This window comes from Sphaerodactylus townsendi, linkage group LG03 (assembly GCF_021028975.2).
Source record: "Sphaerodactylus townsendi isolate TG3544 linkage group LG03, MPM_Stown_v2.3, whole genome shotgun sequence".
NCBI lineage: Eukaryota > Metazoa > Chordata > Lepidosauria > Squamata > Sphaerodactylidae > Sphaerodactylus > Sphaerodactylus townsendi.
The window spans coordinates 138,756,051-138,770,522 of NC_059427.1; the positions used below are offsets into that span (position 1 = coordinate 138,756,051).

General features: G+C 43.8%; 1 protein-coding gene across 9 annotated transcripts in view; it reads left to right on the forward strand.

Moving 5' to 3' along the window:
• LIMA1 (LIM domain and actin binding 1) overlaps positions 1-14,472 on the forward strand; it is a 73,605-nt gene that overhangs the window by 27,894 nt on the left and 31,239 nt on the right. For 8 of the 9 annotated variants that reach the window (XM_048490620.1, XM_048490623.1, XM_048490622.1 and 5 more), the window contains one exon: positions 2,059-2,499. In XM_048490620.1, the coding sequence (XP_048346577.1) occupies positions 2,059-2,499 (441 nt within the window). Of the gene's footprint in view, positions 1-1,922; positions 1,962-2,058; positions 2,500-14,472 lie in introns of those variants that run through there. The other variant, XM_048490628.1, reaches the window with a different exon arrangement.

Here is a 14,472-nt window from a genome sequence, read left to right on the forward strand (position 1 = left end):
GGATTGTGTGGCTGTCCTGAAGTTTAAAATACTAACAGACAATGCTAACAACTTTCCAATAAAAATTATATAATAATAATAAGCCTTTATTTGGCATAACAATAATCATAACACAATAAAAAACCTGAGATAAAAGGTATACAAATACAAAGGTTTAAGATAAAAGGTATACAAATACAAAGGTTTAAGATAAAATATAAATTATTGATTGTGCATCACCTCCAGTAAAAATTGTGCAACCAATTCACAAGTTTCATTGTCAGAATTGTCCAGAAGAAAAGGAAGTCTACTTGATTCTTCCATTTCACTAGGTATCCTAGAAAGATGTTGGAATATTTTGATCTGATATTAGCAGATTTAGGGCATAAAGCAGTTGATGTGCCAATGTTTTCAGTTGTTGTTCACCACAAGAGCATACCCTTTGGCTCATTTCAAGTTGTTAAATCTACCACTTAATACAAAGCGGAGGGAAAACATTGAGCTGAGCAAGTGTAGGGCTCTTCTCTGCGTGGATTAGTCAAAAAAATGCAAATGAGAACCATCCTGTTTGATATAGAGTGTGAAAGATGTAAGGGTGAACAAGTTTTCATAGCAGCCTAAATAAATTAATCCATTAAGCTTTCCAACAATTTTTGTTTTAACAAGTTGTAGGATTCTGAACTAGATAGCGGAAAAAAAAAAATTGAGAGATATACCAAGTGATTCCAATCTTTCTTTCGATCAGAAAGACCATGGATTAGCCTAATTATCAGACAAAAGTAGGTGAATCCATGGAATTTGCTCATCATCTCACGAGAAATGCAAAATGAAGCCAAAAAAAATTTAAAAGCTCTCAACCAAAGCCCTATAAACTAATGAATTTTGGCCCAGTTCTAAACAGAGGGGCCGCCTCTGATTACCACAATTTGGCGGGCCCATAATTTCACGGAAAAATTTGGATTGGACAGTATTCAGGAGTGAATCCAACTGCTTGGAGCCAGATAGTGCACTCCGCATAAAGTAACCTGCTTCTCTTAGAGTTAAAGATTTTTAGTGCTGCTGGGACAGGGGAGTGGCCCTTTCCATAAAGAAGTGCAATGGCAGAATAACTGATGGTAGCACCTGCAATGCTTAACTTTTGTGGGGTAACCAGGAGAGGTTATAAGAAAATGTAATTCCAAGATATTTGTATTGGTTAACCTGCTCCACTGGCACTTTATTAATCGCCCAGTTATGTTTTTTGTATTGTTTGGCAAAGATCAAAATCTTGGTCTTTTGATAATTGATGACTAGTCCGTTATCTGTACAGTACTGCCCACATCTATTCAGCAGTCGACTAAGTCCAACTTTTGAGCGAGATAGAAGGATGGTATCATCAGCATATAGAAGTATTGGAATATGCCTTGAGCCTAATTTAGGGGCATGGTTATTAATTTCCAATAAGGCTGATGGAAGGTAATAAAAATTATGTGTAACAAGGTGCATGATCAAATGTTATATACTGGGGGCACAAAACTCTTATTTCTGGTTGGGGTAAGGAAGAAGGCTGTTCGCTGGAAAGGCTACCAACCAGCGCTCTGAAAGATGTATGTCAGGCGGCAAGTTGTTCCCTGGAAGATAATCCTCAGTTGCTTAAGCAGCCTGCTAATTGCTCCACCTTCCTTGTCCTATAGAACAGATGGGAAATGCTGCAGCAGTTGGCAGTAACCGTCTCATAAGGTTTTCCATCCTTTCTTGACACTGTTTGCGAGTAGGTGGATTTTGTTCCCCTCGTCTTTGGTGCAGAACCGAGCCTTTTCGTCTCAAAGTCTAACTCTCTCATTAGATTGCTCCCTTTCTTCCATATAAGGCCATCCTGTTGTATCACTTCCTGCTTTCCAGCTCCTTTTTCTTTTCCCTCCCCTCTCCTTGCCGGGATTCGGGCTTTCTCCATGTGGCACACTTGTAACTATTCACAGCTGTCTGAAACGGCAGAGCTTAAGGTCCCCGCTGAAGCACTGAACTTCCTTTCTTTGGGCAAGGAAGCGCTCCAGAGCCTCTTTAATAACCAGCGTTAATTTCTTGTTTGCTTTTTTATAGAATGCAGAGACCCTCCCTCCTCATTTTAAAAGGGGGACGCTCAGCCTCTTGAAGAAGAAGTGGGAGAATCCAGTCTTGGAGGCTCCGAAGGAAACGCTACGGAGCAGCTGTGCTGCTGAGGTTAGGCAGAAGGCTGTCAGCCCGGCTGGTGGAACGGAAGGCGGCTCTGCCTGCCTGGCAGAAACTGACAAGGCTTCAGGGATTGGTCCCACATCCAGAGTGACTGGCCAGTTCAGATATCCCAGTGTTGACAGCGAAGAGGCAAAAGCCTATTCACCCGAGAGTGGGGAAATGGAAAACTGTCTCAGAGAAACCCAGCAAGAAGTCGGCAAGCCTGAGGCCATTGGGAACCCAGACTCTTCAGAGAAGATAGAGAAGTGTAGCGTTCCTCTGAGGAGTCTAAAGATGATGTTTGAGAGGGGGGATGCAGGCCACACGAAGGTAAGAAATGGTTTGTTTTGGCTCTTTTCGGTGGTCAAGAAAAGGTTCTCTGCCAAGAGGTGCTTTTTAGAACTGCCGGCTGTGCAAAATGGTTTTTTTTGCCTCTGCTGTAAAATAGCGTTGCTTAAGAACTTGCACCCAAAGGAATGGGTGTTGCACAGTGCGGCTTTGCTGGATGCTGCTAACTCTCTTGGAGTTCTGGTGGAGCAGGAAATTGAATTAACAAAAATTAATGGTGCTATTACATTAAAATACTTCAATTCACTTTTTGGTCTGATGTGGTTGCAAAATTGGGTCTCTGGTGTTAAGCTCAAAAGCCTGGCTCTCATCTTGCTGTCTTTCATATTTGCATCTTAGCAAATGTTCCCTGTAGCTTATGGAGGTGGGGAAATCTTCTCACAGGGAAAAATGCATGAACCTAGTCAGCCTGGCTCTTGCCATCACTAGTTTTGACTTGCAAATTCACAGGCCCTGCATTTTCCTTACAATTGCTCATGAAACCTGATCCTTCATGTGGACTGCAGACTGTGTCCCCAGGGAGAATTGTGCAACTAGAAAATGAGTTGCATATGCTGCTGGTTTTAAAACAGTCTGGCTGACTTTTTTCCCTCCCCAAGATGTTTCAGTGTTTGATTTTTGTCTCTTGTATACTTTGAGCTGGAATATAAACTTGAAGCAGAATCGACCCTAACTTGCTTTTGTTGGGGAGGGGTGGGGGTTGGTGAGTTGCTCTGCTTAATAAAACTGTGAATATAGGATGAGATTCTTACTTCACCTTAGCTGGATAACTTCTGAGTTGCTGAGCTGTTTAGTCATGAAAGTACTAGCGAAATGGCAGGGTGTAACTATTCTCCAGAGTTGCGGACACCTGGTCTGTAGATGAATCACCTGGAACTTATCAAAAGGAGTTGTGTCAAACCTTAATAGATCTTGTACTGCATTGACAATAACTGCAGTACAAGATCTAATGTTGGTCTCTGAGGAAACAATAAACACAAAGCTGATGAAATATATTTGTATCTAATTCCACTGAAATAAAGATGCATGCGTGCCTGTGTGCCTTCTTTGAACTAGGTAACAACAGCCCTTTCTTCAATGTAAAAGCTAGTCTAATGAGAGAGAATTTTATCCTTCCTATGATCAACTATGTTGAAATGCAAAGTAGTTTAGTTAATTATACATCTTGTGGCAATGCTGTTCCTAACGTGAACTATCACAAAGCATGCAGTAACACCACCTCCATTTTCAGTGCCTTTTTCTCATCCCAGTTTGTCAAATGAAGGAGGAAAATGATGTGTGTTAATGTCACCAAAAAGTACTACTGTGCATTATTTTAAAAGTTCCTGAGCAGGCTGGAAGGTGACATGATACTACTAATCTTGCAGCACCAGGGTGGGGTGGGATACCATGCAGTCTTGCTGGAATAGGAAATGCCTTGAAACACCAGAAGCACATGACTAGATCACTGGGCCCTTTCTGTTTTGTTGGTTTATCTTGGCAAGCTACATGAGGGCCTTCCCCTGATTATTCAGTAGCTTTATGTTAAAGCTTGTAATATCCTCTTTTCTGTTGAGTGCTATAGTGTGCAAGGCTTCTTTACTGAAAGCTGTGAGAATGTCAGGCCAGACCCCAGAGCCCAGGGCAAAGTGGTTTTGTTGAGCCAGTTTTACCTGTTTAGTACTAGTGTCATTTGTTTACCAAAAGTGTGCTATACAGGTGAAGACTGGTGTTCTGTGACTGTAGTCCATGCAAATTGTGATTTATACAGCAGCAGCTGTTTCTTGGGATAATCATAAATTATTCTGTTCACTGTTTCAGACACATGGAAATGTGTGTCGCAAAGTTAAGAGATTTCTAATAATGCTTCTTTCAGGTAATTTCAGAAATGCACATAAAACCTGATATGTAATTTCTAAGCCACCTAAAATACTAGCATTCCAATGGATTACCAAATACAGTCCCCCCCCCCCAAACTCACCTCCCCCCGCCCTGAAGAACTTTGATCCTGTTTGATGTATTGTCGAAGGCTTTCACGGCCAGATTCAACTGGTTCTGGTGGGTTTTCCGGGCTGTGTGGCCGTGGTCTGGTGGATCTTGTTCCTAATGTTTCACCTGCATCTGTGGCTGGCATCTTCAGAGGTGTGTTACAGTGTGTAACAGACTTCCTTCTGTGATACACCTCTGAAAGATGCCAGCCACAGATGCAGGTGAAACGTTAGGAACAAGATCCACCAGACCACGGCCACACAACCCGGAAAACCCACCAGAACCAGTTTGATCCTGTTTGAGATGACATGAAGAGTTTAAGCCTCAAGTGACTGTGTGATCATTAAAGAAGAGTACAGTCGATCCCATTCACCAAGGGAGAAATGAGTAGTCAGATTGGTCCTGATTATAGGCATGCCTCGGTTTATAACATTTCATGTTTTATTGTCCAGTTGAGTATATTTTTAGTTATCACATGCCTCCAGCTCTGGGCATTCACTGAAATATGAAACAGTGATTCATTGATGCCTTCAACATTATAGAGTTTGTGCATGTGACGGAAGATACTTCTGAGGACAGGGAGAGGCTGTTGCTCAGTGATAGAGCATCTCCTTAAGAACATAAGAACATAAGAACTAGCCTGCTGGATCAGACCAGAGTCCATCTAGTCCAACACTCTGCTACTCACAGTGGCCCATCAGGTGCCTTTGGGAGCTCACATGCAGGATGTAAAAGCAATGGCCTTCTGCTGCTGCTGCTCCTGAGCACCTGGTCTGCTAAGGCATTTGCAATCTGAGATCAAGGAGGATCAAGATTGGTAGCCATAGATTGACTTCTCCTCCATAAATCTGTCCAAGCCCTTTTTAAAGCTATCCAGGTTAGTGGCCATCATCATCTCCTTGGCATCCTGTAGGTTTCAGGTTCAATCCCGGGCCCCTCCAGTTAAAGTTATCTGGTAGCAGGTGACGTGAAAGACTTCTGCATAAGACCCCAGAGAGCTGGCTTCAGCCTGAATAGACAGGAATGACCTTGATGGACCAATGGTTTGATTCAGTGCAGGGCAGCTTCATGTGTTCATCTTCAAGATGGCTGCAATTGCCTTTAAGTAAAAGATGCTTGGGAGAGGGGCCATAGCTCAGTGGCAGCGCACTTGGTTTGCATGCAGAAGGTCCCAAATTCAATCTCTGGCATCTCAAGTTGAAATGACCAACTAGCATGTGGTGTAAAGAGCTTTGCTTAACACCCTGGAGAACCATTGTCAATTCTGAGTGGACAGTAATATCCTACTGGTGCTAAGATGCAAAGAGGCCAAGGAGCAATAGTAAGGTTCAGAGGTCTTCCATTTGGTTCTTTGCATCTGCTTGCTTTTGTGTGTGTGTGATCAAATCACAGTTGATTTACGGCGACCTCATAGGGTTTTCAAGCCAAGAGATGTTCGTAGGTAGTTTGCCATTGCCTGCCTCCACGCAACAAACCTGGTATTCTTTGGAGGTTTCTCATCCAAATACTGGCCAAGGTAAGGGCTGAGTGTGACTGGCCCAAGGTCACCCAGCAAGTTTCCATGGTGCGAGTGAGGATTTGAACCGGGGTTTCCCAGATACTAATGCAAACACCTTAACCACTACACTACGCTGATATTCTTAGAATTGGTTAAAGTGTTTGGGAATGTGTGTGGAAATACACTTTCACCCAAAAGTCATAAAACATACCACTGTGCAGAGAAGGTGTCCACGGGTATTGTTCCATATTCCATACTCTGTTTGGAAGTCTTCAGGAATCCACTTTGGTTTATTACAGGCACAGGTTTATTACAGGCCAGTCTTTGGAGGTATTAAGCAAGAGATACTAGAGATTGCCAGTGATAATTATTTTTTTCCAGGGTCTGACTTTTATGAGAACTTCAGCCTGTAAGCTAAGGGCAGATTACTGCCAGGAGTACAGAAGTGAAGTGCTGGAGATCTTGAGCTTCTGTAACCTGGATCTAGTTTTTGAAGATTAAGGAAATGTCTCTGATTTGAGGCACTGATTTAGATAGGAAAATAACTATTTCTGGGCTAAATTACCCCAAACAGGGATTTGCTGTTATGGCTGAGACTGACTCCAGTTCTAGTCACACAAAAAGCAGCATTTGAAAGCCCTGGCTGTCTGCCTGAGGGATATTGCTGACTTACCAAATCATGGGGAACATTAGAATCATAGAATCATAGAGTTGGAAGAGTCAAACCCCCTGCAATGCAGGAACACAAAATCAAAGCCCTCCCGACATATGCTGATCCAGCTTTTGTTTAAAAACCTCCAAAGAAGGAGACTCCACCACTCTCTGAGGCAGTGAATTCCACTGTCGAACAGCCCTGACGGTCAGGAAGTTCTTCCTAATGTTTAGGTGGAATCTCTTTTCCTTCACCTTGAATCCATTACTCCGGGTCCTAGTCTCTGAGGCAGCAGAAAACAAGCTTGCTCCCTCTTCGACATGACATCCCTTCAAATATTTAAACATGGTTATCATGTCACCCCTTAACCTACGCTTCTCCAGACTAAACATCCCCAGCTCCCTAAGCCTCTCTTCGTAGGGCATGGACTCCAGACCCTTTACCATTTTGGTTGCTCTCCTCTGGACCTGCTCCAGCCGGTCAGTATCCCTCCTGAACTGCGGTGCCCAGTACACAATATTCCAGGTGAGGTCTAACAATGCAGAATAGAGAGGTACAATTACATCCCTCGATCTTGACACTATACTCCTATTGATACAACCCAGAATCGCATTATATGATCTAAACATGCAAAAAGTTCTGTATGACCCTAATGATATCACTTTTTTTGGAAACAACCTTCTTTTTGATCAAAATGTTCAAAACCCAGAAAAGACCATGTTGTACTTTCGATTTCTGAGACTTTACCTGCAGGCGGGATGGATATCATGCAAATACATTTCAAAAGAGACTTTGTCCCTTCATTGTGACAAACATTGAGCTCGCCTGATTTCAGTTCTAGGTCCATCTTTTAAGTGTTATGACTGGAAGAACACGGGGTAGTAGTCACTGTGGCCAGTGAATAAAGGTGCTGGTTTTTTCAAAATCTTTTTTCTGAGTTTAGAGCACAACCAACATGTCTTATTTGAAAGCACTGCCATTTTGAGGATCGTTCTGGTTTCCCCTTATTGGTAAAATATGATATTTGAAGGTACACTCACACGAATTTGACACATGGTTTGAGATGTACAGTCTTTGTCGTCCTAGTTGAGTCCTGCTTGACTTGAATGATGTTGTATCCTAACAATATTCTGGACCAACACTGGTAGTTGAGACATCTCTGGGCCTTATTGCCTTATTTTTATTTTTGCTGATGAGGTGCTTAGGGGGTTTTATAGAAAAACAGAGGGGAAAATAAATTAAACTGAAGATGGTGTGGGGTTAAGTGATTCTCATCTCAATTCCATCAGCTTTTTTTTTTAAATGATAGGTAGCCTTTGGAGGCTGTGATGGGAGGTTGAGGAAGGGCAAAGGTCTGCCCCCCCCCGTTCCCCTCCCCATTTGCTTGCTACAAACCATGTTCCCCTCCCCAGCTGCTTTTCTGCATACCAAGAAAATGCCATTCTCTCTCCCCTGCCCCTCCCAGCAAGTGGGGAAACAGTGTGAGTTTATGTTTAATAGTCAGAAGGGGGATTGGTACAACATACTATCACCCTTTCTGTTAATCCTTTCTCCACTTCAGCCCACAAAGGCAGCTTTTCATTAACCCAACAAATTGTTGGGGATGAGTAAAGGGGGAAGGGAGAGAACTCCCTGTTGGATCCAACAAGGAAACACTGAATTAGCACGAGCTCTTGCTAGCCATGTTCTCTAAATTCTCTGTCACAATTATGGCTTCAGTACTAAAGTTACCATTTTTCAGCTGCTGTAATCATTCAGTGTGTCTCAAGCTGCAGGTGATATATTTTCATCTAATAAAATATATTTTCTTTTAAAATGTATCCTAAAGAATCACTGCATTCTAGCGAGCTTCTTGCAGGGTGAATAATGTGGTTTTCCTTTCAGAGGCTATCCGTGACCCAGAGCGTCTATCTATCTATTTTTTTTTTTGTTTAAGTGACACGCATCACTAAAGCCATGACTTCTGCTTCTCTGCAGTCAGAGATTTCCTGGAACTTAAGCAATGTCCTAACATTCTGTTGACACAATCTTCTTATGTTAAGGGTTTGGGAAAAATCCTTGCCAACTGAATTCCTATCTGCTGACTGCAAATATCGGATGGTGAGAGAAAAGAATAAAGCTAGTCCTAAGAAACTTGAGCAACTTCTGGCTTTTGTTCGTGAGCCTTTTGTTTAATCTGCCTTCTGATGTAATTTTTGTATATTATTATAAAATGTGGCCACTTAATGTTTAGTAAACAAAAGCAACTTTGTGGTCTGAACGAAGTTATGAATTTCAGAGACTTTAAGCTGAATATATATGTGTTTAAAGACAGGCTGTTGAATACAATCCCTTGTTTCATACTGTAATAGAAATTAAAGTAACTAAAACTAAAATTGCTCCCAGTCCCCGCCATTGACTTACATGAGCATTTTTGTTGATTATCTGTTGATTTATTTTTTGGGATTGCAGCTTTACCATCCATGTTAGAAGTTGGTAAGATGAACACAGTGGCCCCCCACTTAGCTGACCATGGCACAAGCATTTTCATAACAAAAAATTGGCTTTCCTGGGTGCATTGCATGGTTTTTGAATGGCATTTCCCTGGTAACTTTGGTATCCAGATAGGATTGGAAAACATTTCAAGTTTTGTAATCTCTACTTCATTTATTTTAAATATTTGAGAAGTAAACGAATCGAATTCCGAATCGTGTTCAAGGTGTGGGTGTTGACCTTTAAGGCCTTACGCGGCCTGGGACCCTCGTACCTTCGGGACCGCATTACCCCATATGTTCCGGCTCATCCTCTGCGATCAGCAGAGGCGAATTTACTGGAGATCCCTGGCCCCTCGATGACGCAGCTGGCCTCCACACGGGCCAGGGCCTTTACGGCTCTGGCACTGGCCTGGTGGAACACATTACCACCAGCTTTCTGGGCCTTTCGGGACCTTGGAGAGTTCCGCAGGGCCTGTAAGACCGAATTGTTCCACCGGGCCTTTGGAGAGTCCAGCGGCCGATAATGCCCCCCGTCCTCCCCCCCCCCTGCTGGAAGGGTCCCCTAACATCATTGGGACCCATCCTCATTTTTTCTGGAAGAGGGTGGTATATGGGCCTCGTGGGCCCCTATTTTAGAATATACTTGTTTTAAGAATTTTATATTTTATGTACGATTTTGTGTTGTGCACCGCCCTGAGCCCTTCGGGGATAGGGCGGTATACCAAGTTTAATTAATAAAAATAAATAAATAAACATTACGTCTAGCCCAGGGGTTGAAAGAGGTAGGGAGACTGCTCTTAAAGAAGCCATCTTTGGATCTTGCCACCTACTGCCCAGTATCACATTTGTCTTGAGAGAGCGGTGGCTGAGCAATTCCAGATCTTCCTGGAGGAGGTGTCTATGTTGGATTCATGTCAGTCTGACTTCTGCGCTGTCCATGGGACGGAGGTGACTCTGTCCACTTTCACAGATGTCCTCTGGGGACATCTCTACTGAGGCAGGTTGGCACTGCTGTTACTAAATCTGTTGGCAGCGTTCAACCTGATCAATCACAACATCTTGACCCAGGTATAGATTTTGGGGGGAGTTGGGGGCGGGGCCATGCCTCTCCAAGCTTCACCCCCAGCCTCAATGCTTATTAAAAACAGCTCTCTGAGGCCAGGGACAGCAGACTCCCCTGCCCCGCCCTCCCAGTCGGCTGGGCTCCCAGCCAGCAGTCAGCAGTCCCTTCTGCCCTCCCCTCCAGGCAGAGGAGTAACTAAAGAAAATGGAGTTCGGTGCAAAATCTGAGTTTTGCCACACACACACACACCCCCCCATGGGCAGCCACTGTGATGCTGGAATCCACCCCCAAACAGCATCAATTTCAATGGTGTTTAAACTAGGGAGCCCAGATTCTCCTTTTAAATCCACCTTAAAGGGAGAATCTGGGGTCCCCAGTTAAAACATTGGAAGTGATGCTATTTTGGGGTGGATTATCCCCCACCCTGAAACGGCATCACTTTCAATGTTTAAACTGGGGACCTCAGATTCTCCCTTTAAATCCATGCCAAAGGGGGTGGATTTAAAAGGAGAATCTGGGGAAATTTGGGGGGGACTGCTGTCAGGGGTGCTGTTAAGCTAGCAGCACCAAACCTTCAGGGTTTCTTTAGGAGATTCTACTGATGATACCATCCAGGTTTGGTGAAGTTTGGTTCAGGGGGTGCATCTCCTATTAGCTCCCATTGGAAATAATGGGGAATGGGGCACCCCCTTTGGGAATCCATAACTTTGGACCCCCTGAACCAAACCACACTAAACCTGGGTGGTATCATCAGGAGAGTCTCCCAACAAATCCCTGAAATTTTGGTGCTGCTAGCCTAAAAACTGCACCCCCTGCAGGCCAAAAACAAAAAACACTAAAAATACAAAAAAACACAGAGGGCGGAGGTTCAGACATGTAATGGGGGGGCGGGGTTTGAACCCAAGAACCCTCCCTTACCTATGTCCTTGTCTTGACCCATCGCTTCATCAATGCTGGGATTTGTGGGACAGCATGGGGCAGTGGTTGTGCTCATTTCTCCAGGACCAGGAGTAGCAGCTAGAGAGAGATCTTCTGCACACCACTTGTTGGTGTGTGGAATACTGCAAGGGGTGATCCTCTTTCCAATGTTATTTAACATCTATATGAGTCTTCTTGTCAGGTTAATCCAGAGTTTCAGGCTTGGATGCCATCAGTATGCTGATGATACCCAGCTATTTCTGTTGATGGATGGTCATCAAGAAACTGCCCCAGATGGTTTGACCAGCTGCTTGGAGGCCGTGTGGAAATGGTTAAAATGGAGCCAGATGAAGCTGAATCCATCTAAAACTGAGGGCCTGAGGCTGCATCAGAAGGGGTCAGGTGGGGCTTTCCAACTGCTGACTGTTGATGGCACACGATTGATTCTTGCACCAGCTGTCAAGAGCCCTGGTCTAATACTTGATGCCTCCCTATCTATGGAGGCTCAGGTTGCATATGTCACCCACCAGGCCCTTTAGCATCTGCACCAGGTGAGGTTGTTGGCTTCCTACTTTTCCCAGTCTGACCTAGCTACAAGGATCCATGCAACAGTCACCTCCAGACTAGGCTACTGTAACTTGCTCAATACAGGGCTACCCTTGGGTCTGCTTCAGAAATCCAACTCGTGCAAGATGTGGCAGTGAGGGTCCTTACGGGGACCCCGTGGCAAGCACATATACAACCAGTGCTCCACCAGCTGCATTGGCTTTGGGTGGAGTACTGCTTACCTTTAAAGCCTAAATAGTCTGGGGCCATTGTACTTGCAGGACCTCCTCTCCCAATATGTCCCCCAATCAGTGGTGCACCTAGGCAAACTGGAGACCTGGGCAAAACCTGAGTTTGATGCCCCCCCACGGGCGGCCACCCTCCCCCACTGTGACCAAACAATGATTTTTTCCACCAGGTCATTTCAAAGTCACCATCACATTATAGAACATGCCCCAACTCACAAATCTGAACACAGCAATGGGCCGTGCCACACAGCAGAAATATTTTTTGAAAACATTTTCAAAATACTTTCAAAATGTTTTATTGTTGCTATGAAACATTTTCAGTCCCCCCAATTGGGGGAAACAGCATCACTTTCAATGTTGGATGGTGGATTTAAAAGGAGAATCTGGGCTCCCTAGTTTAAACAAGTGATGCTGGAATCCACCCCCAAACAGCATTATTTTCAATGGTGTTTAGACTAGGGAGCCCAGATTCTCCTTTTAAATCTACCTTAAAGGGAGAATCTGGGGTCCCCAGTTTAAACAACATTGAAAGTGATGCTGTTTTGGGGTGGATTCTCCCCCACCCTGAAACAGCATCTCTTTCAATGTTTAAACTGGGGACCTCAGATTCTCCCTTTAAATCCATGCTGAAGGGGGTGGATTTAAATAATAACAATAACAACAACAACAACTTTTATTAGGCATTGAGAGAATAAAAGAAAGAAAATAAGTATTGGCAGGAAGGGAGTGGATTTAAAAGGAAAATCTGGGGAAATTTAGTTGGTGCCTACTGCCAGGGGTGCAAGTATTAAGATAGCAGCACCAAAATTTCAGAGTATCTTTGTGAGACCCTACTGATGATACCACCCAGGTTTGGTGAAGTTTGGTTCAGGGGGTCCAAAGTTATGGACCCTCAAAGGTGTAGTCCCCATCTTCTATTAGCTCCCATTGGAAACAATGGGGGATGGGGGCACTCCCTTTGGGAGTCCATAACTTTGGACTCCGTAAACCAAACCTCACCAAACCTGGGTGGTATAATCAGGAGAGTCTTCTGAAAAATCCCTGAGATTTTGGTGCTGGAAGCCTTAAAAATGCGCCATCTGCAGGCCAAAAACAGAAAAACACTGAAAATATAAAACATTCCAGAAGCAAACCTGCAGTTTTTGCGCCCCCCACAAGGTGGCGCCCTGGGCAACTGCCCACTTTGCCCAACGGGAGGAACGCCTCTGCCCCCAATGGGCACTGTCCGGTGAATAATAATTTACTGATAGTCCCTGGCCCAAAGGATATCCAGCTGGCCTTGACTAGGGCCAGGCCTTTGCCTGATGGAATGTCCTGTCTAATGAGACTGGGGTCCTGCGGGACTTGATGCAATTCTGCAGGATCTCCAAGGCGGAGCTGTTTCACCAGGCATATTGTTGGGACAGCTACATTAGTACCATACAAGTAGTACCCTCTTCCCCATTTCCCTCAGTGAAGTTTTTTTATCAGGGTAAGCGTGGGATAGAAGCAGATAATAAGCAAATCGCCATCCAGGTGTTTAAAGGATTATCTGTGCTTTTTATGTGGAAGTTTGTGGCCTTTTGGCCCCATGTTTTACATTGTAAAATTTACATGTTGTGAGCTGCTCTGAGCCTGCAAGAGGAAGGGTGACATAACAGTTTAATAAAATAAATATTTTTTTAAAAAAATACTCTTATGCTATCATATCTATCACTTAGAAGCTACCTAGTGAAAAGGGTACCGTAACTTTATGATCTACTGTTCATAGCTAAGTGTTATTGCTTGTGTCAAAGTTCTGTATGAATAACTCTGTTAAGAAAAATCAAAAATGGTTTTGAAGAAAGTAAAGGAACTGACAATGTCCTACAACCGCTTTCTATTAAGCAATGAGTCGGGAGTCAAAGGGTCAGATCCGATGATTCATCTGCTTAAGGCACCAACAGTTGTGGTTCTTCCCTGTGTTTTCCTCCTACCAGTAGTCCCCTACAATTTTAGGGAAGTTGATTTGCAAGTTGCAGTGATGAGGAAGAAGCAAAAATAACCCTTTCCTGCCAATTCTATCCATGAAACTGCAGAGTGACAGAAGAGATTTTTTTTGCATTAGGTTTTTGTTCTGTTTTGGCTTCTTCAGTGCATCAGTTGTCCCCCTCTCGTACACACACTATTGTTTACCCAGTTGGTCATCGCTCTCATAGTTTTATAAATGTTGAGCAGGGCAGAACTCAAGATATGGAGACAACAAGTGGACAAGGCAACTGGCCAGGAAGAGCAGAGTGACCTGCTGGTGTTCATTTTGGAGGGCTTTTCTCAAAGCCACATCTTTTAAAACAGTGTATTTTTAACAGGGGTTTGCAGGGGTTTTCTCTTTTTCTCCTTGTAAGGTTGCTAAGAGCTGAGACTGCTGGAGGTGGGGCTTAACAGGGGTTAACAGAGGTTACTCTTTGTCCTGGGCTGCTAAAGGTGGGGCTCCTGAGGTGAGTCATTCAGTCTTTAGTTCAGTCTCTGGAACCAGCGTAGCCCTAGTGTGTAGCGCAATTTCTTCTTCTTTTAAAAATAAATAAATTAATAGAATTAATAAGGACATTTTTTGAGGGATAGTAGGTACA